This window comes from Balaenoptera borealis, assembly GCF_965194805.1.
Source record: "Balaenoptera borealis genome assembly, chromosome: 16".
NCBI classification, from domain to species: Eukaryota; Metazoa; Chordata; class Mammalia; order Artiodactyla; family Balaenopteridae; genus Balaenoptera; species Balaenoptera borealis.
In genome coordinates, this window is record NC_138872.1 from 86,121,292 (window position 1) to 86,144,610 (window position 23,319).

At 40.8% G+C, this 23,319-nt stretch overlaps 1 protein-coding gene across 9 annotated transcripts in view; it reads right to left on the bottom strand.

Moving 5' to 3' along the window:
* SDK1 (sidekick cell adhesion molecule 1) overlaps window positions 1–23,319 on the bottom strand; it is an 829,158-nt gene that overhangs the window by 331,911 nt on the left and 473,928 nt on the right. For all 9 annotated transcript variants that reach the window (XM_082362848.1, XM_082362846.1, XM_082362847.1 and 6 more), the window contains exon 5: window positions 9,219–9,352. In XM_082362848.1, the coding sequence (XP_082218974.1) occupies window positions 9,219–9,352 (134 nt within the window). The remainder of the gene's footprint in view (window positions 1–9,218; window positions 9,353–23,319) is intronic.

Genomic DNA, 23,319 nt, shown 5'->3' on the forward strand with positions numbered 1-23,319 from the left:
CCACCTTTTTTTTAACATCTTTATTGGAGTATAATTGCTTTACAATGGTGTGTTAGTTTCTGCTTTATAACAAAGTGAATCAGCTATACATATACATATATCACCATATCTCTTCCCTCTTGCATCTCCTTCCCACCCTCCTTATCCCACCCCTCTACATCTCAGAATCAAAGTGTTCTTGGAAAAGTGGGGAATCCAGCACTTTGGATCTGGTAATGATCTTCACAGGAGCTAAGTGGCCTTTCACTTTAACAATACTTTACCCAGTTTTCTTAAGGCTTGATTTAATATTCTCAGCTACCGTGCAAAGATCTACAGTTTTACTTACCTGCTGTAATTGCCTTCTATAAGAGCCAAAAGAACATCATTTATTGTGATCAGTAAGAAAACATTATGACTAAGTGGTAAAGGTAGATCTGAGCTGTCATCAGAAGGTGACCAAATGTTAGGCTGCATACACAAAGCAGCAACCAGGTTAAGGACTTTCAACATGGTTTTAAAACTTGAAAACAATTCTGCAATATAAATAATCTACAAGCTGGAGTTTGAAAACCTCAAAAACTCTTAAGGAAGAGAAGCTAACCAGATGTTTCTGAATTAACAGATTCAGAATATTGAACTCATTCATAAAAGGAAAGAGTACTGGGAAGTGTGCATCATTTGTATTCAATGACTGAGAAAATTGTATTTACAACTAACAACTAGTTCTGTGGTCTCATCTCAGCTGATAACCATTACTTTGCTTGAGGTTTCCCCAAACGAGATGTATAATGAATAGATGTTAGAGTTCATAAAATGACTGTAAGGAAAATTCAGTTTTCTATCCCCTTTGTCTGTGCCCTCTAAAAATTTCTTATCTTTCCATATCAATTATAGTGTCAGAGAAATCAGACAAAGCGCTTCAGTGAATGTAATATCCGAAGTGATGAGAGCTAGGAAGATACTTACTGCATGAGTAAGTGAAAATGTTGAGTCACTCTCCATGTAAGTTTTGAAATGTTATGCTTCCATATTATGAGCCTATAGTGCAATGATCTTAAATTCTCAGTCACCTAAATTCAGGATGTGTCTGAAGACACTGGATCCAGAGCCAAGGGTAAAAGTCATTAGGGTTACTTCTATTTACAGTTCTAAAACTGCCACAATTAAGAGTCCTGTGTTTAAATATCTGAATATAATCATTTAAATTGGTATGGTTAACAAAGGGGCAGGAGGAGAGGTGGTTTGGAGAAATTATTAAAGTTGAGTTCTGGCATCAAAACAGAAGCTCTCGCTTTTTAAAACACAGCCAAGCTCCTCTGAGGTCGGGTGTGTAAGAGCTCTTGATGGAGAATCTCCAGTGCAAAAGGAGGGCTGACTCGGAGGACGGCTACTTTCCCCAAGTTTGGCCTTTTCCTTGGGCTTCCCTCATCTGTACACATGTTGGCACCAAGGGCATGCCCAGCCTCCTTCCAGGAGAAACGGGGGGCGTTGGGAGTCAAACAAACCTTGACTTGAATTCTCAACTCCCCATTTACTATTCTTGTGATTTCCATCAATAACCTAACTTAGGGCCTTGGTGCCCTCAGCTTTGAAACAGGTTGGTCATTAAGGAGCAGGGCTAATATGGAAGGAAGGTGCACATGAACGCCTGTCAGCAGCTCAAGGAGCACCAGTGCCCTTCCTCTACCTATGCCCTTGGGGAATCACTTAACAGCTTATTTGTAAATTCTCATCAAATCTGATATAGCTTAGAACAGCTTTGCTCTTATATCTCCTAAAACTATCACTTCCACAGTTCAAGTTGACATCTAAAGGTTTTCAATACAGATTTGAAGAACTGCAAAGAATATAATTTCCAGTGTATTTTAATATTTTAATATTCTAGTGTATTTTAGTAATATAAACTATTGCAGCACTCTTTTATATGTATCCAAAGGAACCTAAATATTTGATAGAGTAGGTCTAAGGATTTGATACACAGCATCGCCCATTTAAGCAAGACATGAACAAGCACTAATTTTTAATATCAGAAGTTTACATCATTTCTATTTTTCTTCCTGAACTGGTATTTCCATTCTACTCCTCCCACAGAATTTTATCTTAATTTACTATATTTAATGATTCAAAGTATTTTACTGATCACCCTATCATAGCCTCTGAAAAAAATATGTATATAAATTAAAAATTCCCAGCAACCATATGCCTCTGGGGTTAAAAAAACCCTCTTGGATTGAGTTATTGCTACAATTATTATTTGCAGTCTGTGAAAGATAAATACATGTATAACAAATTTTGATGAATATTATATATAAAAGAAAAAAAATCACTGGAAATGCATCTCTCCAAGAGATGGATGCTAGGTTTACCCTAATTCTAATCCTTCTTTTCTTTTTTGTAAAAATAACTGCTGGGAAATTTTGCTCATAGAAAAAAGTAGATGAGAATGGAGGGAATTTTGTTATAGAAATATCTCTCAATTGTTTAAACACCTCTGAGTATACCAAAAGTCACAGGGTGATTTATTAGTTAGGATAGACTACTTTTTGTTCCAATAACAAATAAACCCTGAAATCTCAGTGCTTAGCACACCAAGTTTTACTTCCCACTTATATCGAGTCCCATTCAGCCGGGGTGATTCTCCAGGGCTGTTCTTTCCCTGCACTAATTCAGCCTCTGGGCAGCTTCTACCTGGCGGCTCTACCATCTCCATGGGTGGCCCGGCCACTGTGGGCCCCAGGGGGAAGGCAGAGCATGAAGGTGACTTGCTGGTTCTTAAACACATGGCCCGGAAGTGACACACTCCCTTCTACTCCACACTGAGTGGAGTTAGTCAGTGGCTCCAAGCTGCAGGTGGGCTGGAAATGTCTTCTTGTCCTAAGAGCAAGGGGACTTTCTATCACTCAGCAATCAATCACCAGAAATTATTTGTAATTAAATGTCAGCTGACAATGCATTTGGGTGTTGCCTCACTTTGTAGACAGCAGGGAATTGAAAACTCCTGATTTATAAAATGATTTATTTCCCAGTTACTAGAGCACTTCACTTTCCCAGTTCTGACACTGATATTTAGAGTTATCCCTTTGTTTGGCACCTGCAAGTCTGTAGCCTCAGATAATGCCTGTACTAAAGAGTCGGGATGGATGTGACACGTGCCCATAAGAGAAGAGCCCCCTGACACACAGGCATCCTCAGGATGATCTGATTTTAATTTTTTTAATTTTTTAATTTTTAATTTATTATTATTATTATTATTTTTGGCCTCGCTGCAGCTTGCGGGATCTTAGTTCCCCAACCAGGGATCGAACCTGGACCTCTCAGCAGTGAGAGCGCCAAGTCCTAACCGTTAGACCGCCAGGGAATTCCCAGGATTATCTGATTTTTGGAAAGTGTATAAGAAAGCACCTGGAAACAGATGTCCTGAGAATTATACATGCCTGCTCACCCTCTTGGAGACCTGTGGGCACCCTGAGAGGTACTCACAGCCCGATCTGAAGAGTGTTGCTTTGGGAGAGTGAGGACGTTGGGCATCTCAAACGTGTTCAAAAGTTGAGGGCAAATTATAATTCATCGTTTAACCCAATGCCCTAAGATTTACCAAGGGTGAAATTAGGCTGAAATAAGTCACAAAGGGGAAAAGAAAGACAGATTGGGATGAAGAGAGATGGGAATTCCATGGAAAGAACATGAGTAGATAACAAAAATAACCCAGTTTTGTCTTGCGGAGGTGAGAAGAGAATTAGGGCCTCATTATTTTTTAATCACTTTGTCCTTTTTTTCTCAAGTCTGGTTGAGAATCCCCAGCTGTATGCTTCTTCTAAACCTCATTCACCACCATTTATACATACATTGGGTTCGGAAACAAACTATTAGGACTGGCATTTTCATTTGTGTCTTTGAACTGAAACCATAAGAAGAAAACAAACCCCTAATGCTATTGTGCAGATGGGGTCAATCAGTGGGATGGCTCCGTCACACTTCGCATGCAAGCTGCCCCAAGGGAGATCCAAAAACTCTCATTTTCAAGGTGCACAGCATGCCTTCCTATATCTGTTTGCTGTCAGAACTTTCCAGTGGGCTGTGGTTTCACCTTTGCCCGGTAGGTGGATTTACGTATTTGTGTACTTAGTTTTAACTGAACTAACTCTCACAGGGTAGGTAACTGGATACAAAAGTACACCTGGGAAGAAATCACAGATGTGAGTTACTCACAAGTCTAGCACAAAGGAGCGACACAGACACAAATGGCAACAATGACACCTGTGCTCTCCATCAGCCACGTTCCAGGACAAACGGTCCTCTGTAATCAGATGTCGGAAGAACTCGTCCAGAGAACAAACTATCAGGAAGACCAAGTAAAGTATGGATTTTCATTCACAAACGGTATATTGTGCTGTGAGACATGAACTAAAGATGGAATGAAACTTTCATGATTAGCAAGATACCGTTTATTTCACCTTTCAGTATTTCACCTTTTTGTACGACAGCTAAATACTCGTACTTTATAAACAGCTCAGTATGCATATACCAGGGGTGAATGTCAAGGCTTCCTTACTGATGGTGTGCCTATAAAAACGCTTCAGAGACCATAGCCTAGACTTAGCTCCTTCCATAACCAGCTCCGGGAGGTCTGGGCAGAGCATGTCGTATGCTTCATTACATACCCTACTTAGCAGGTCAATACATGCTAAACGATTAAACTCATCATTCTACTGTAAAGTACACTTCCTGTTTATGTTTCTGAAAATTCTGGCAGTCAAGTACCATTTACCCTATAAAGCCATAGCTGGATCTGAAATCGGTCATTTATAATATAGACACTGCCTCAGGATTGCTCTTTAATAACATTTCAAACCGGTCCTACGGCTTCGGCCATCCAATTCATGTCAAAGAACAACTGAAAGGCGTATGCCTGGCCCTTCTCTCCCTATAATGTTAGAAGCATGAAGAAAATAAGACAGAATTTTATCCGGGCACACAAAAGCCATGTTTTACAGGGCAGTCCTCTTGGACGACTGTTCCTAGACATTATTCTCAGGAATTCACTTTCAACTACTAACCATACATGAGGTCTGCAGTTAAATTAGAACTATAGAGGACAAAAGAATGTTAAGTGGTCGTCAGAATTAAAAGCAAGGGTTTGCCAGCCTGAAGGAGGATCAGTTGAAATGATACCCCACCTGCAAATGTTGTTTGAGGAGCAGACATTAAAATGAGAGAGGCGAGAGAGGCAGTCATTTCTTTTCTAATCTAAGCTTCATCTCCAGCAGAGAATCTCATTACGCTGGACATTCTGAAGATTGGGTCAGAGCTGATCATGTGTCTAAGGTATGTACAATGGCATTTAAACAATTAGTTAATCACTGTACAGAATTCTTCTCATCTTCAAAAAGAAACTCTCATTTACATATTAATTCAGTTCGGAAGACCTGATCCACACAAGTTAACTCAATGTAAAATCTTCAAAGTGAAAACCAAAAACAGGTCGACAGGTGTATAAAGCTTGCCTGAGTTTGACCTCAGAATGGCAATGTGCACTCTCAGGCGAGTTCAGCGCATTCTTTTTCTGGTGTGCAGCTGAGCCACGGGAGCCAGCGATGAAAAATTCATGCAGGGCGCTTCAGCAGTCCCACCTATGGCCTTAACATCTGCTGGCTTCACGTCACATTAAAACTTCAAAGTGAATCCACCCCTGAGATGGTGGCAAGCCTTCACTGGGAGCAGGAGAATGGATAGTTCAGAGAAGTCCTCTCCTTCCCAACAGGAAATACCTGTGCAGAACATGCTGTAACTTACCCTCTTAACCATATAAAAGGGCAGGGGTGGGGGGGGAAGTTAAGGGATAATAATGCACAAAACAGCAGGCGGTACCATGACGGGACTGCACTTCACTTCTAATTGTCATGCTTTTTAAAAATTTTATTTATTTTTATCTCAACCGTCTTTATCTTTTGCTTCCCATAAGCTTCAAGTGCAGCCAAAATATTTAGCAACTGAAAAGGTGGTGAGGTTTTGAACTCTCAAGTACACAGTTGTTTGGGAAAATATGTCACCTCCTCCTGTTAGCTGGGGGAGAGCGCATCACGCATTTTGATGTTTCGAGGCAAGGCTGGCCCTGGGTGCTACTCCACCTCGACACTAGGCTGTCCCTGCAGGAGGAACAGTTTATTATGACGACTGCAAACAAGAGGTGGGCCGCATAGCACTTTCCACTTTTAAATTAATTACAGTGCAATCCACCAGGAATTTAATTTCCAGTACCCTACCACCTTGATCGTATTCACTACAGAAAGGTTCCCTACTTTATTCTCCTGATGCCAAGGGAAAATTTATCATCGTTAAATGATAATTGGCTGTAATATCTTCAGATTCTTCAGAATTGCTGGCTGGCAAGTTTTTTAAATTTTTCATCAATCTTGTTTGGTGTTTTTACGATGCCTACCATTAGGAAAAAGAAAAAAGATGTCTAAGCCTGCAGAACACACTGCATCTTACTACCTGCATGAATAGGTCTTGAGAGTATCTAATTCCATAATAAATCCGGTGGGCTTGTGCACCCTCTGTATTTCACAGCCTCACACGGTGCTGCCTGGGAAGTCCTGAACTGCAGTTTCTCCCCTTATAGCATTCGTTGCAGTCCAGAAAGGAGCAAATTTAAACAATCAGTTCTGGGGAATTCCCTAGCAGTCCAGTGGTTAGGACTCCAAGCTTCCACTACAGGGTGCAAGGGTTCAATCCCTGGTGGAGGAACTAACATCCCACAAACCAAGTAGCATAGCCGAAAAGATTAAAACATAAGTAAATAAAAATGAAAATAAACAGGGACTTCCCTGGTGGCGCAGTGGTTAAGAATCCGCCCGCCAGGGTTCGATCCCTGGTCCGGGAAGATCCCACATGCTGCGGAGCAACTAAGCCCATGCGCCACAACTACTGAAGCCCGCGCGCCTAGAGTCCGTGCTCCGCAACAAGAGAAGCCACCGCAATGAGAAGCCCGCACACCGCAACAAAGAGCAGCTCCCGCTCGCTGCAACTAGAGAAAGCCCGCGCACAGCAACGAAGACCCAATGCAGCCAAAAATAAGTAAATAGAATTTAAAAAAAGAGACTATTTAAAAATAAATAAATAAATAAATAAACAATCAATTCTGGGGTTTTCTGCAGATTTATCAAGACTTCTGATCTTTAGAGCTTTTCAAAATAGAATTTTAGTGAGAAAATGCATGATTGGGTGCCCTTTAAATTTTAGGTAAATCTAACACATCAACAGTGAGGTTCACCCAAGAATTAAAATAAGGCCATTTCCTCAACCTCCTTACTTGTCACATTTTACCTGGTCCCCATAAAAAGCAAAGAACACAGACGGGGACAGAATGCAGGTTTTCTCCTAAGATTTAAAATAAGTCCGTCCATACCATCAGCTTCCTTATATCTCACCTTCTACACATTTTACCCAGTGCTAACGAAAAGATAAAACTACACAAGGGAACGAAATGCAAGGCAGTTAATTATAATATTTATGAGCTGCTTCCAATATGCTTCTTGGTTAGAGTAGACACTGAAATTATTTAAAAATTTACATATTCCAATTATCTAACGCATGGTATGGCGTTAGTACGGCAACTTACAAATTTACTGTATTCGTTTTATTTTCTACTGGCTTTGTAGAGCGGGCATGTAGGAAACTACTAGGTGCGGACTACTTCATACCTTCGTGATGTTATTAGCATCAAGTTAACCAGAATATTTGTGGAATTTTTTCCCCCTCTTCTAATAGACTAATGTCAATTTTTTTGTTTCTGACTCAGAATTCCACCAGTTTGACCTATTATTATCCTGGTATGTATATTACAATTGAGTGCTGAATCAGATTTGCTAAACAGAATAAACGGCTCTAATTATAAAAGCTGGAAGTCATTAAAATTATCACAATATATTTAATAACAAAATTTCCATCTTTTATTATTAATACTGAAAAATCTCCATAAATCATTCTTTTTCTACTATGATTCTTGATTCATAGGGTCCTTTAAATAGCAGTACAACATGCACTGGACCTTGTGAGCCCTACACTTAATCAATGGACACAACTCTCCAAAGCACCACAAAGGCCCCGCTGATGGCCAGATCTGCACCGCCTGTGGTCTGGAGCTGAGGACTCAATTCCTAGAAATTAGGAGCTGGTGGCAGGGTGGTGGCCACCTAGGAGCACTTGATGGGCATGTGCGGGGCATGTGGGAGCACACGCAGTTAATGCCCACCGTCTCCTGACCGTGGTGCTGTTCACCCAGTAAACTCTGTTAGGCCTAAAGCAACTGGATTCCTCAAGGACCAGGAGTAGCAAACACTACGGTCTATCCCGCGTATGAGACAAAACTTTTCAAACTACCCGAAGGGGAAAGCCATTCCTTCAAGGTGGTTTTTAAAAAGATGAAATCTACCACTATACAGACAAATCCACTTAACTCACTCTTGTATGACATGATCATAATATTTTGAAATCTACCATGACCATTTCCCAACTGTATTTTCTCAACAGCATAATCACTGCATTTCATACCATGAAGCTTCATGCTGCAGACATTTGGTGGCATCTCTGAGATGCACCTGCTGTTCTCTTTTAGCTCCGAGTTCTTGCTTCTGGTCATTTCCCCCTTCTCCGGCAACCAACTCTTCCTAGTAGAATTTCTGGAGCCTTCTTTCAAAGGCCAAATATTTAAACTAAGTTGCCTCAAACTAAAGCATCCTTAATTAACTGAACATTTAACTGGGATGTGTGTGTATTTTCTTCATGATCCGGGCTTTTAGTTATTCTTAAGATATACTCCTAATTTTAACACAACTTAGTATATATATTTTCTCAAAGATTTTTTTTTAAATTAAAGTAAAAGGACATAACCTGTGGCCTAATCTAGTTGCAAGTTTCATGGATACAACCCCTTATAAGCCAAAAGATGTTTTGTTGTTGTTAAAAACCATACACATTAACAGAGTACAAAAGCAAAAATGTTATTTTAAATTCCCGCAAACAAATAAGATCCTGTAGTTAGAATTACCGGTCAGATTCACATTTTCTGCCTATCAGTTCAAAGAAAGCAGCTATAGACACTGGATCAATACTGAACCATAATCACTAACCCAGAGAGGTAAGATTTATTGCAAAATGCCCCTTGAGATGGCGGTTATTAATTAAATCCAGAAGTTACTGCTTTCACAATGACCATGTGGGATTTTGTCACTCACTTGCTATGCTCAGGTGAATGAGTGGGCTGGTCTTGTTCTCCCCATTCCTCTCGTTGACGGCCTGCACGTAGTAAGCCCCTGCATCGCTGGCCGTCGCTGCCAGGATCACCAGCTGGTTCTCCAGCGTGATGGCTCTGCATCAGGGAAGAGAAGAGACAGTGTCAAGGCCGGTCCATGGAACTTTGTATTTGTAAGACAGATTAATTTACTAGGCCGACCATAAGGGAATGTCCAGAGTTGTTATTGTTGTTGTTGTTGTTTTAAAGGTTAAAAAAAAGATCTGGAAGGACAAAAACAAATCCCCAGGCCGACTTGAGGAATGAGTTGGTGGCTGAGCCTGCTGAGGTCCAATGACGTGCTGGCTCTTGCCAGGGGTCTGGGAGCTCCAGGCGCCACGTCCGTACATTTGGCCCACCCTCCTTCTCTTAAGAAATGAGAAAATGGAGGATCAGAGAGGTTAAGTTGTTTTTCCAAGGTAAAACAGCAAGGTAACAGTACCAGAGGGAGGACTAGGTCTTCTCACATGTAGACTGGTGCTCTGCCAACCATACCATACACAGACTCTCACCCTTACTTATTTAAAAGAAGAAGAAGAAGAAAAACAACAAACACAAATTCCACAAATCCAAATAACCTTTCCTTAAATGGGTGACCCAGTATCCTTTGCTCATGTTATAGTTCTATATTCTTTTTACTAGTTAAGGAGGTTGGGGGGTAGAACCTGTTAAAAAACAAAAAAAAAACAAAAACAAAAAAAACAAAGGTAAGTGATCTTTTCCTTGGATGGTGAAGTGCACTTTGAGGGTCAGACACATTCTGAGCACCAAAATGTCATTTAGCCTACACTCTCATCTTCAAAACACTAGGAAACTCCTGGGACCCTGGAGTCCCACAACTGTGTCACTCTACAGACGAATAGTTTTATTTGTTCATTTTTAATGCTAGATAGTCATAGCCCTTCCAGAGTCAGCTAAACTAAGATCTCTACTCTAGTAACATAAAAAAACATGCAGGACGTAAAACCGGGGCCTCAGATGTAAATTCGGGGCCTCAGACGTAAACCTGGGGTCAATGATGTAAATCCGCGACCTCGGATTGGATGTGAATCTGGGGTGCAGACGCCTGTCAAGCCCAGGCAGAGTCCCTGGCACGCTGGGTGGTGCGGGCGGCACAGATGGCCCGGCTCTGACCCTGAGGACACCAGGCCGCCACCCTGCCCCTCCGGCAGCTCTGGGTCCCCATTGCCACGTACCAGCTAGGTGGTTCCAGGGATCTGGATGTCCATGTCTTTGGGGGACCATTACTTCGCCTGCCACATGCTTGTGGGATCTTGGTTCCCAGGCCAGAGGTCGGGCCCGAGCTCCTGTGGTGGGAGCTCCAAGTCCAAACTGCTGGACTAACAGAGAACCTCAGACCCCAGGGAATATCAATTGCAGTGAGGCTGCCCAGAGGTCCTCCTCTCAGCACCAAGATCCAGCTCTATCCAACTGCCTGCAAACTCCACTGCTAGAAGTCTCAGGCCAAACAACCAGTAAGACAGGAATACAGCACCATCCATCAAAAAAAAAAAATGAAACAACAAAAAAATATGTTACAGATGAAAGAGCAAGGTAAAAACCTACAAGACCAAATAAATGAAGATGAAACAAGCAAGCTACCTGAAAAAGAATTCAGAGTAATGATAGTAAAGATGATCCAAAATCTCGGAAATAGAATGGAGAAAATACAAGAAATATTTAGCAAGGATCTAGAAGAACTAAAGAGCAAACAAACAGTGATGAACAACACAATTACTGAAATTAAAAATACTCTAGAAGGAATCAATAACAGAATAACTGAGGCAGAAGAATGGATAAGTGAGCTGGAAGATAAAATGGTGGAAATAACTGCCAGGGAGGAGAATAAAGAAAAAAGAATGAAGAGAATTGAGGACAGCCTCAGACCCTCTGGGACATTAAACACACCAACATTCAAATTATAGGGGTCCCAGAAGAAGAAGAGAAAAAGAAAGGGTCTGAGAAAATATTTGAAGAGATTAGAGTTGAAAACTTCCCTAACACTGGAAAGGAAACAGTCAATCAAGTCCAGGAAGTACAGAGAGTACCATACAGGATAAACCCAAAGAGAAACATGCCAAGACACATATTAATCAAACTATCAAAAATTAAATACAAAGAAAAAATATTAAAAGCAGCAAGGGAAAAGCAACAAATAACATAAGGTTAACAGCTGATTTTTTAGCAGAAACTCTGCAAGCCAGAAGGGAGTGGCAGGACATATTTAAAGTGATGAAAGGGAAAAACCTACAACCAAGATTACTCTACCCAGCAAGGATCTCATTCACATTCGATGGAGAAATTAAAACCTTACAGATAAGCAAAAATTAAGAGAATTCAACACCACCAAACCAGCTTTACAACAAATGCTAAAGGAAGGAAACACAACAGAAGGAAAAGACCTACAAAACAAACCCAAAGCAGTTAAGAAAATGGTAATAGGAACATACATATTAATAATTACCTTAAATGTAAATGGATTAAATACTCCAACCAAAAGACATAGACTGGTTGAATGGATACAAAAACAAGACCTGTACATATGTTGTCTACAAGAGACCCACTTCAGACCTAGGGACACATACAGACTGAAAGTGAGGGGATGGAAAAAGATATTCCATGCAAATGGAAATCAAAAGAAAGCTGGAGAAGCAATTCTCATATCAGGCAAAATAGACTTTAAAATAAAGACTATTACAAGAGACAAAGAAGGACACTACATAATGATCAAGGGATCAATCCAAGAAGAAAATATAACAATTGTCCAAGAAGAAGGTATAACAATTGTAAATATTTATGCACCCAACATAGGAGCACCTCAATACATAAGGCAAATGCTAACAGTCATAAAAGGGGAAATCAACAGTAACACAATAATAGTCAGAGACTTTAACAGCCCACATCCACCAATAGACAGATCATCCAAAATGAAAATAAATAAGGAAACACAAGCTTTAAATGACACATTAAACAAGATGGACTTAATTGATATTTTTAGGACATTCCATCCAAAAACAACAGAATACACTTTCTTCTCAAGTGCTCATGGAACATTCTCCAGGATAGACCATATCTTGGGTCACAAATCAAGCCTTGGTAAATTTAAGAAAATTGAAATTGTATCAAGTACCTTTTCTGACCACAATGCTATGAGACTAGATATCAATTACAGAAAAAAAACTGTAAAAAATACAAACACATGGAGGCTAAACAATACACTACTAAATAACCAAGAGATCACTGAAGAAATCAAAGAGAAAATCAAAAACTACCTAGAAACAAATGACAATGAAAACACAATGATCCAAAACCTATGGGACGCAGCAAAAGCAGTTCTAAGAGGGAAGTTTATAGCAATACAATCCTACCTCAAGAAATAAGAAAAATCTCAAATAAACAACCTAACCTTACACCTAAAGCAATTAGAGAAAGAACAACAAAAAAATCCCAAAGTTAGCAGAAGGAAAGAAATCATAAAGATCAGATCAGAAATAAATGAAAAAGAAATGAAGGAAATGATAGCAAAGATCAATAAAACTAAAAGCTTGTTCTTTGAGAAGATAAACAAAATTGATAAACCTTTAGCCAGACTCATCAAGAAAAAAATGGAGAAGACTCAAATCAACAGAATTAGAAATGAAAAAGGAGAAGTAACAACTGACACTGAAGAAATTCAAAGGAGAGAATACTACAAGCAACTCTATGCCAAAAAAATGGACAACCTGGAAGAAATGGACAAATTCTTAGAAAAGCACAACCTTCTGAGACTGAACCAGGAAGAAATAGAAAATATAAACAGACCAATCACAAGCGCTGAAATTGAAACTGTGATTAAAATCTTCCAACAAACAAAAGCCCAAGACCAGATGGCTTCACAGGCGAATTCTACCAAACATTCAGAGAAGAGCTAACACCTATCCTTCTCAAGCTCTTCCAAAATATAGCAGAGGGAGGAACACTGCCAAACTCATTCTATGAGGCCACCATCACCCTGATACCAAAACCAGACAAAGATGTCACAAAAAAAGAAATTATAGGCCAATATCTCTCATGAACATAGATGCAAAAATCCTCAACAAAGTACTAGCAAATAGAATCCAAGAGCACATTAAAAGGATCATACACCATGATCAAGTGGGGTTTATCCCAGAAATACAAGGATTCTTCAATATACACAAATCAATCAATGTGATACACCATATTAACAAATCGAAGGATAAAAACCATATGATCATCTCAATAGATGGAGAAAAAGCTTCTGACAAAATTCAACACCCATTTATGATAAAAACTCTCCAGAAAGTAGGCATGGAGGGAACCTACCTCCACATAATAAAGGCCATATATGACAAACCCACAGCCAACATCATTCTTAATGGTGAAAAACTGAAACCATTTCCTCTAAGATCAGGAAGAAGACAAGGTTGCCCACTCTCACCACTATTATTCAACATAGTTTTGGAAGTTTTAGCCACAGCAATCAGAGATGAAAAAGAAATAAAAGGAATCCAAAGCAGAAAAGAAGAAGTAAAACTGTCACTGTTTGCAGATGACATGATACTATACACAGAGAATCCTAAAGATACTACCAGAAAACTCCTAGAGCTTATCAATGAATTTGGTAGAGTAGCAGGATACAAAATTAATGCACAGAAATCTCTTGCATTCCTATACACTAATGATGAAAAATTTGAAAGAGAAATTAAGGAAACACTCCCATTTACCACTGCAACAAAAAGAATAAAATACCTAGGGATGAACCTACCTAAGGAGATAAAAGACCTGTATGCAGAAAACTATAAGACACTGATGAAAGAAATTAAAGATACAGACAGATAGAGAGATATATCATGTTCTTGGATTGGAAGAATCAACACTGTGAAAATGACTATGCTACCCAAAGCAATCTACAGATTCAATGCAATCCCTATCAAATTACCAATGGCATTTTTCACAGAACTAGAACAAAAAAATTCACAATTTGTATGGAAACACAAAAGACACCGAAGACCCAAAGCAATCTTGAGAAAGAAAAATGGAGCTGGAGGAATCAGTCTCCCTGACTTCAGACTATACTACAAAGCTACAGTAATCAAGACAGTATGGTACTGGCACAAAAACAGAAATATAGATCAATGGAACAGGATAGAAAGCCCAGAGATAAACCCACGCACATATGGTCACCTTATCTTTGATAAAGGAGGCAAGAATATACAATGGAGAAAAGACAGCCTCTTCAATAAGCGGTGCTGGGAAAACTGCACAGCTACATGTAAAAGAATGAAATTAGATCACTTCCTACCACCATACGCAAAAATAAACTCAAAATGGATTAAAGACCTAAATGTAAGGCCAGACACTATCAAACTCTTAGAGGAAAACATAGGCAGAACACTCTACGACATAAATCATAGCAAGATCCTTTTTGACCCACCTCCTAGAGAAATGGAAATAAAAACAAAAATAAACAAATAGGACCTAATGAAACTTAAAAGCTTTTGCACAACAAAGGAAAGCATAAAAAAAGATGAAAGGACAACCCTCAGAATGGGAAAAAATATTTTCAAATGAAGCAACTGACAAAGGATTAATCTCCAAAATATACAAGCAGCTCATGCAGCTCAATATCTAAAAAACAAACAACTCAATCCAAAAATGGGCAGAAGACCTAAATTGATATTTCTCCAAAGAAGATATACAGATGGCCAACAAACACATGAAAAGATGCTCAACATCACAAATCATTAGAGAAATGCAAATCAAAACTACAATGAGGTAACACCGCACACCAGTCAGAATGGCCAACATCAAAAAATCTACAAACAATAAATGCTGGAGAGGGTGTGGAGAAAAGGGAACCCTCTTGCCCTGTTGGTGGGAATGTAAATTGATATAGCCATTATGGAGAACAGTATGAAGTTTCCTTAAGAAACTAAAAATAGAGCTACCATACGACCCAGCAATCCCACTACTGGGCATATACCCTGAGAAAACCATAATTCCAAAAGAGTCATGTACCACAGTGTTCACTGCAGCTCTATTTACAATAGCCAGGACATGGAAGCAACCTAAGTGTCCATCAACAGGTGAATGGATAAAGAAGATGTGGCACACACATACAATGTAATACTACTCAGCCCCTAAAAAGAAACGAAATTGAGTTATTTGTAGTGAAGTGGATGGACCTAGAGTCTGTCATACAGAGTGAAGTAAGTCACAAAGAGAAAAACAAATACTGTATGCTAACACATATATATGGAATCTAAAAAAAAGAAAAAAATGGTTCTGATGAACCTAAGGGCAGCACAGGAATAAAGACACAGACGTAGAGAATGTACTTGAGGACATGGAGAGGGGGAAGGGTTAACTGGGATGAAGTGAGAGAGTGGCATTGACATATATACACTACCAAAAGTAAAATAGATAGCTAGTGGGAAGCAGCTGCATAGCACAGGGAGATTAGCTCAGTGCTTGTGACCACCTGGAGGTGTGGGATAAGGAGGGTGGGAGGGAGACGGAAGAGGGAGGCGATATAGGGATATATGTATGCATATAGCTGATTAACTTTGTTATACGGCAGAAACTAACACAACAATGTAAAGCAATTATACTCCAATAAAGATGTTAAAAAAACATGAAAGATAAATAACTTCTCATGAGAAATTTTAACATAATAAAACTTTTTCTTCCTGCTACCTTGTAAAACCTTTTTCAAAACCTCTTGATTTTCAGACATTTTATAAGATTATCTTAAGAAGTTACTGCTTATTCAGGGTTCCCTCAGGATATATTACAGTTTGAGATCTCTACGACTAACTTACCTCATTTCTCATTTAAGAAAATTTCCCTATTAAGAAGTTTTCAATTTTTAGTCCCATAAAAATATTTCAAAAAAGCTTTACTATAATTATTTATGATTCCTTTATAGAACCATAGAAATTGTTCCATTTTATTTTAGTATATGTTACACTGGCACCTAAAATTAAATATCAATATTTATTACACATGAAGTTACACATTTAATAGTACAATTTAAAAACTGAATATATCATAAATTTTTTCTTTAACATCTGATTTTTGCCATAGTAATTTCAAATATGCCTATTATTCCTCAGAATTATTCTCCAAAAAGTCCATTAATTCTCTGTATTATTTATGATGTTGTTTCAAGGGTATTGAAAATTAATAAGTACATAAAGAATAGAAATATTAAAGTTTACATCTGTTATGATTTATAGATTTAAGCTCATTTTTTCTTTTAAATGTCAGTAGTAAAGTCAAAAGTCATGAAGAAAAACCTATCTATTGCCAAAAAGAACACCACAAAAATGCCCAAACTTTAGAGAACATTAGATTAATGAGGATTGATTCCCCAGAAGACTTTATTCTTTTTTCCTGTCCATCTCTTTCTGAACAGGGCATTTCTACAAAAGAACCAGATTTTTTAATGAAAACTAAAATATCTAAAAACATTCATCAAATTCAAAATTCTGGTGATTGTTATAACGCTTAAGAAGAACAATGTTTAAAGATAATGAAGTAGGTACCAAGCATCCGTGCTCTCAGTCTTCTTTCCCAAGAGACCCTGACTTTGCTGTGGTGCCCATGCCTTCCCCAGGCAGCCACGTGATGTGAGGAAGTCAGCCGGCCCCGTTCCCAGCACCAGGTTTGCTACCCCAGCAGTGTTCAAGACAGTGAGGAACTGCCATGGGACCCAAGTTGCCCAGTCAGACCAACAGGAAGGACCGTGCTTGGGGCCAGTCAGGACACATGCTGCCCTGTGGGCTGCTGGTGGCCACCTTTACAACCCTGAGGGAAGGCAGTGTGTAAACAAAAGGAGGAGGAAGGACAGAATTTTGAGAATCAGAACAAATCAGACCACAGCCTGAATGTAATGATGAGAAGTAAGCTAAGAGATCCTTTAAGACGACCCTTATATTTGTTCATAAAATATTCAGTGATAACTTTAGGTTACTACGTTGGGGCTGACTTCCAACGTCTACCCCACATCCCACCCTATGACAGCAGCACTGTGGTGTGAGAACTGACCCCACCTGGGGGTCAAGGTTATCCAATCCCTCCTGCTAGTGACTAACACAGGAAACAAGGCTTAAGCCAATCAGCCTACGGCATATACCTGGGGACTGTCATTGGTCTGGGGTGGCCACACCTAAGTTAGTTCATCAGATCAATGGGCAGGATCTCCATCCCACGGCTGGGGCTCAGGCTTTTTCTCCCTCCACTAGATGTGAACAAGGAAGCATGTTGCCCCAGATGTTCATGGTGACAATTTTATGGCTGTGAGGGGAACAACCTTAACATGAAGCTGACAATGTTAGTGGCAGGACAAAGAGAATGGAAAGCACCCAGGTCCTTGACCTTGAGAACCTGGTGGGATCAGTGAACTGTCCTGCAGGCCTTCTTGTCTCTGGACTTCTCATTTCACAAGGTAATGTACTATACTCGTGCTTAAACTTGTTAAGTTAGGGCTTCTGTTACTAGAAGTGAAATACATCCTGATACAGATTCAAAACAGCATACACAATAGCATCAATTTAGAGTAAAAAAACCCAAAGAAAACCTAAAACGTGTATACTCTGTACATAGGAAAATAATCCCATATATCAGTCTATCTATATGAATACATGAAATGTTAACAGTGGCCAGCTCTGAGTAGAAAGATTCCAAGTTATTTTCTTTCAATTTCTGTTTTTTAAAATATTTTTCCAATTTTTCCATAAGAAATATCACTTTAGTTATCCAACAAAAAATTTTCAAATTGAGTGCAAGGGTATGCTAAGTAATTATGGTAGCAAAATTTAATAATTTGTCTGTATTTATGAACTACGTGGCTTTTACTATAATGTAATTCCAAAGTACTAATTTAAAACTTACACTGATTATATAGGAAAATTACAGTATTAAGCCAGAGATTTTCTTTTAACGTTATTAAAATAACTGTATGTATGGTTTTATGTAAAATTATTTCCTTAGTATTTCCCATCTTAATTCTACATTTCAAAATGAAATCTAACTTCAAAATAATTCTAACTTCTAATTCCATGGAATAATAATAAAGAAAATAAGAAAAAAAAATGAAAGCACTTAGTCCAGTGTGGGTGAAATGTACTGCAGTCTCAGTAGTTGTGGTGCACGGGCTTAGTTGCTCCGCGGCATGTGGGATCTTCCCAGACCAGGGCTTGAACCCGTGTCCCCTGCACTGGCAGGCGGATTCTTAACCACTGTGCCACCAGGGAAGTCCCGATCTTTGACACTTTTAACACACAGCAGGATGGTAATACAAACATTGATACATACATTATGATGAAAATTAAGTAAAGGGTTCAGTAAAATAAAAACTTTGCCCATAAAATATAAAAGTATAATTTGGGTCTGTGGTTTTACTATTACAAATGTTAACGCAGCATTTGATTAGTTTCAATTGTCATTTGAGTACATCTTTAAAAAAATCAGAGTGCAGAAAAATGTAGAACATTAGTTTTTAAGCCCTTAAAAAATAAAAACAAAACATTTAAAATATTCCCCATTTTAATTAAACAACTTTTTAATGGGTTGGTTCTAAGGTTTAGTGTTCTGAGGATAATCTGGATCTCAGGCCTCACAGTTTAATAGCAAGATCAAAGCAGACAACTTTAAAATTGATGAACTTCCCCTACTTGTGTAATTACAAGAACTAAAATTGCTTCCCAGTAGTTTTGGCCACGAGTCTCTGGATACTCAGTAAATGTTAAGGCACTGGAATGACATGTTTACTTAGTCAAGAAGTAAACACTTGTTGCTCAGCATTCGTTCTGGGTGCAAGAAGAACATTTTATTTATTTGTCTATCTACCTATCTATTTATTTATTTATTTATTTATGGCTGCGTTGGGTCTTTGTTGCTGTGCGTGGGCTTTCTCTAGTTACGGCCAGCAGGGGCTATTCTTCATTGAGGTGCGTGGGCTTCTCATTGTGGTGGCTTCTCTTGTTGCGGAGCACGGGCTCTAGGCGCGTCAGCTTCAGTAGTTGTGGCTCACAGGCTCTAGAGCGCAGGCTCAGTAGTTGTGGCACATGGGCTTAGCTGCTCCGTGGCATGTGAGATCTTCCCGGACCAGGGCTCGAACCCATGTCCCCTGCATTGGCAGGTGGATTGAACCACTGCGCCACCAGGGAAGTCCAAGAGGAACATTTTAAAAGCAAGTGAAGAAGAATTTGGGAAACCTATTTCTCAAAATTTCAAACCAAGAGAAGTGATGAGTTGAGTTGAGCCGTGTTCATTCTTACAACACAGGAACACCCAGGAGAGATGACAAGAAGTAAATGGGATTTCAATTTAGCGCTAGTGCACCCAGCACTGCAGGCTTGCAGAGAAAGGCAGTTGTTAAATTTGAGAGCTACGGTTGTGCAGTAAGGCCCTCGTGTGGTAGGAGAGAAACCAATGGTGACCAGAGAGGGAAGATGCTAGAGACAGGAAGAGGCCGTTCAAACCGCCACCAGCTCAGCGACTGCCACCGTGCATGATTGTGAAACACTTCCCTCCTTTCGGTCCCTTCAGGGATCCTGTTCTATGGCAGGTACAGTTAATCTCATAATGGTAAGTATATGGAAACATACAATTAAATTGATGTAAATTAACCTTCAGTCTAACTCTTCTATACTGACGGTTAACAGATACAAATGGGGTTAAGTTGTAGGGTGGAGTTTCTAAAATGGTAACTCCCTTAAAATCATCTGGATTTCAAAAATATTCAGATACACACGTGTTCTGCCTTATACACAACTGACCCCAGTATTTCAGCACAGAGCCTGACAAATAGTATGCAATTGATAAATAGGTGCTGAAGGAATGAAAAGGTGAAAACATCCAGGTACTCATATTCACATATTTGCTCTCTTCCCTTCTGAGCTTGCAACTACATTTTGGCGCCAGAACCCAGGCAAGGAGAGGAATAACTGAACCTTTTAATAAACGTGCACAGAGCGCCCGCTACGTGTACAACACCATCCAGGGAAGGCAGCTGGGAGATGTGGTCATTGGACCACGGAGCTCGCTCCACGGGAGGAAGACCCCCGAAGGCCTGAGAAGACAAGCGGCAGCTGCGTGAGGCCCCGAACGCATGCAACTTGTCCACGTGTTTTACAGAATGTTAGGAGGAGGACGGGAGAAGCCAAACAGGTCACGAAATGCGCAGGCCTGACCACACTGACGTGCCAGTGACAGCTTCCTGAAAGTAGAACGTGAAATCAGAAAGACAGAGCCGGATCTCTAGCCCAGAGCCGGATCTCTAGCCCAGAGCAGGTGTGACTGTTCAGGAACGGAGGGCTGCTCAGGAGGCGACCCGGGAGGAGACACACGCACCCTCCTGCGGCCCCTTCTACCCGCACGCCCCCACTTCCACCCGAGGCTCTGGCCAAGGGCTCCTTTGAGGCAGCGCTTCCCCTGAAGGCAGCACATCCAACTCTCTCCCAACCTGTGGGCCTGGTCTGGGGCTTCCCCAACTGCTCTCGAAGGGCCCGGGCCTGGACACGTGTCCCGGTCAGCGCGGCCGACAGCGGCAGAGAGGAGACTACAGTGGACCACAAGGAAGCAAAGAGGGACTCCCCGCCTGAGTGACAGTGTCCGTCTCTGAATAAAAGCAGACAGGAGCCAGCGCTCAGAGTTCACTCATCTCCTCCAGGCCCCGCTCTTGGAGCCTGGGGCAGAGCAGGGCCTGCCTTCACGTTAGGATCTAGCAGGGTCCACAGAGAATACACCTCCTTTTTCTACCAGAACAAGGTGATTACAGCGATAGGAAATAACACCACAGATAAACTGCGGACGAACTTATCCTGGTGCTCGGTATTTATATAGAGAGGCCCTTCAAATGTTCAGACAAGTGCGACCTGGATGGAGCAGGGCCTGGAACCAGAGCTGGCCCTGAGTCTGTTCTCTGAGGCTCCTTACTTGGTTTTTTCATCTGTGAAAGAAGGATAACAGTACTTACACCAGGAAGAAAGCGCAAATCAGGCAGTGAAATACTTGAGGCCAACACACAGCCATTCATTCAGTGGGCGGTGGGTCTGAATCTGGCTCCGAGGTGTGGTGCATGTGAATAAGCAATAACATAAGGAATGTAGACAACTGTCCTCTTTGGGGGCTAAACAGCAAGTATGTTCTAGAGTTTTAGTTGACAGACCTCTGTACACACACACACAGCCAGGTGACTGAATTATCAGATTAAAGTCATAAATGATCTGACGCTGCTACTACCTAAAAGTCATCTGCTCAGGGAGCCGAAGTGTAATGATTTACCAACGAAGCCCAGGAAAAACTCATTTTCAGATACATCCCCCATCTAACACACAAATGGCAAAATCCACTTTACAAGACTTTAATGCTGGAAAATCCCTGGCATCTTCTCAACATGTATTGATGTGTCACAAATAGAATCGACCCCTTTCCTCTAGAAAAGATACCGAACAATGTGAGGGATGGAAAAGAAATGCAGAAATTACAGGGTAGCTTGATACAACTGGCGAAGGATTTATTTCATCAGGGACTTGTGCCCAGCAGAAATATATTTATTTATAGCAGTTTCTTAAAATTCCTAGCTAGTTTTTGAAAGCATTTTAGTCAATTTATTCTTTAGTCAATTTATACTCAGGGGCCTTTTGCTATTTAACTAATTGTCAGCATAAGGCACAAGGAAGCGGCCGTGCCAAATTTCTGGTGTGGTCATATACCAAAGAATGAAGTGAAACAGGAAGGTTTCGACAGCACTGAGGTTGAGGCATAAAAATTTCCAGCCAAGCTTTTTTTCTCTGCTAAAACAAACAAACAAAAATTTTGAAAAAGAACAAGAAACAAGACTTAAATAAATAAAATGTGTGGAATATGTGTTTTCAGGTCTTTAGGTCCAAAGAGTGACCTAAACCCCATTTTTACACTCTGAACAGAATGTAACATCCACTCAAACTAAAAGCCATTTGAAGAGATGGCAGAAAGGCGTCTAAAAATACATGGGCACTGGTGAGAGCCTCTCCGGAGGCGGGCTCTCCATGAGTCCCTCCACCCCTGAGACCCTCTGAAAACAGAGGGCAAAGCTGATGTTAAGTCCACATTGTACAGTGAGCTAATAAAAACAATACTGAATTCATCCAAAAATTAATGAGTATTTCCACGGCCAAGTAAGACTTTCCCCCAAAGTAAAAGAGCACCAAGACCAGGGCCAACCCAGTGGTCCATGCGTCCGGTGAAGGGTTCTGCAGGGTGTGTAGTGACCCTCCTGCGCCTCGGTGAGTTGGGTCATTCCCAAGGCAGGGTGGGGAGAGGGGGTGGACCCAGCCGTTCCCGTGTAGGGTGGGGTCCAGCAAAGCCTGAGGCTGGCGATCCAAGCTTCCAGACAAGTCAGTTCCTCTCTGTACCCCACTCTCTTCAGAGGAAGGCACGCAGAGCGGGCAGAGCGCCTGACCCTGTCTCGGCGTGGCGTCCCCTGTGCGGGACCATGTCTACACGGCAGCACCAAGCGCGCGGAGTAGCTGCCATGAAAGAGGAGCCCGCGATGGCCGAGGGATCCAGGACAGTCACTAGTGGGGCCCAGGCTTTTCTAAAGGTCTCCACCCACCTGTCAAGTCGGTCCCCGTACTAGTTCCTTTTGAAAGAAACGAACTTAGTACAAAGGGGTTCTCCTCTTTGTTCATCTCTTTTTGAGTGTTAAGGGACAGAGCTGTGCCCGCAGAGCTGGGAGCATGGAGCTGACCAGGGCAGAGCCTCAAGTGCTGAAGCGGATCTTCAGCGACGGGGCCCCCAGACTCCAGGGAGAGACCTTCACGCTCAAGGACAGGACTCCCTTGACAGTGAAGGGGAAAATTAATCTAGAAGCAACACAATTTTCCTGTAACTTCTTCTCCTTCTGGAAACTACTATGGGCATGGCCCTCGTGTGTAAGCAGAATGTCTGTTGGTTCTCTGCCTTCTCGGGAGCCCACGAGCCATCTGTGGTTACACACAGGCTCTGACACACACAGGGAAATGGGAAACTAATTTATAAGCAAGGTTGGAAATTAT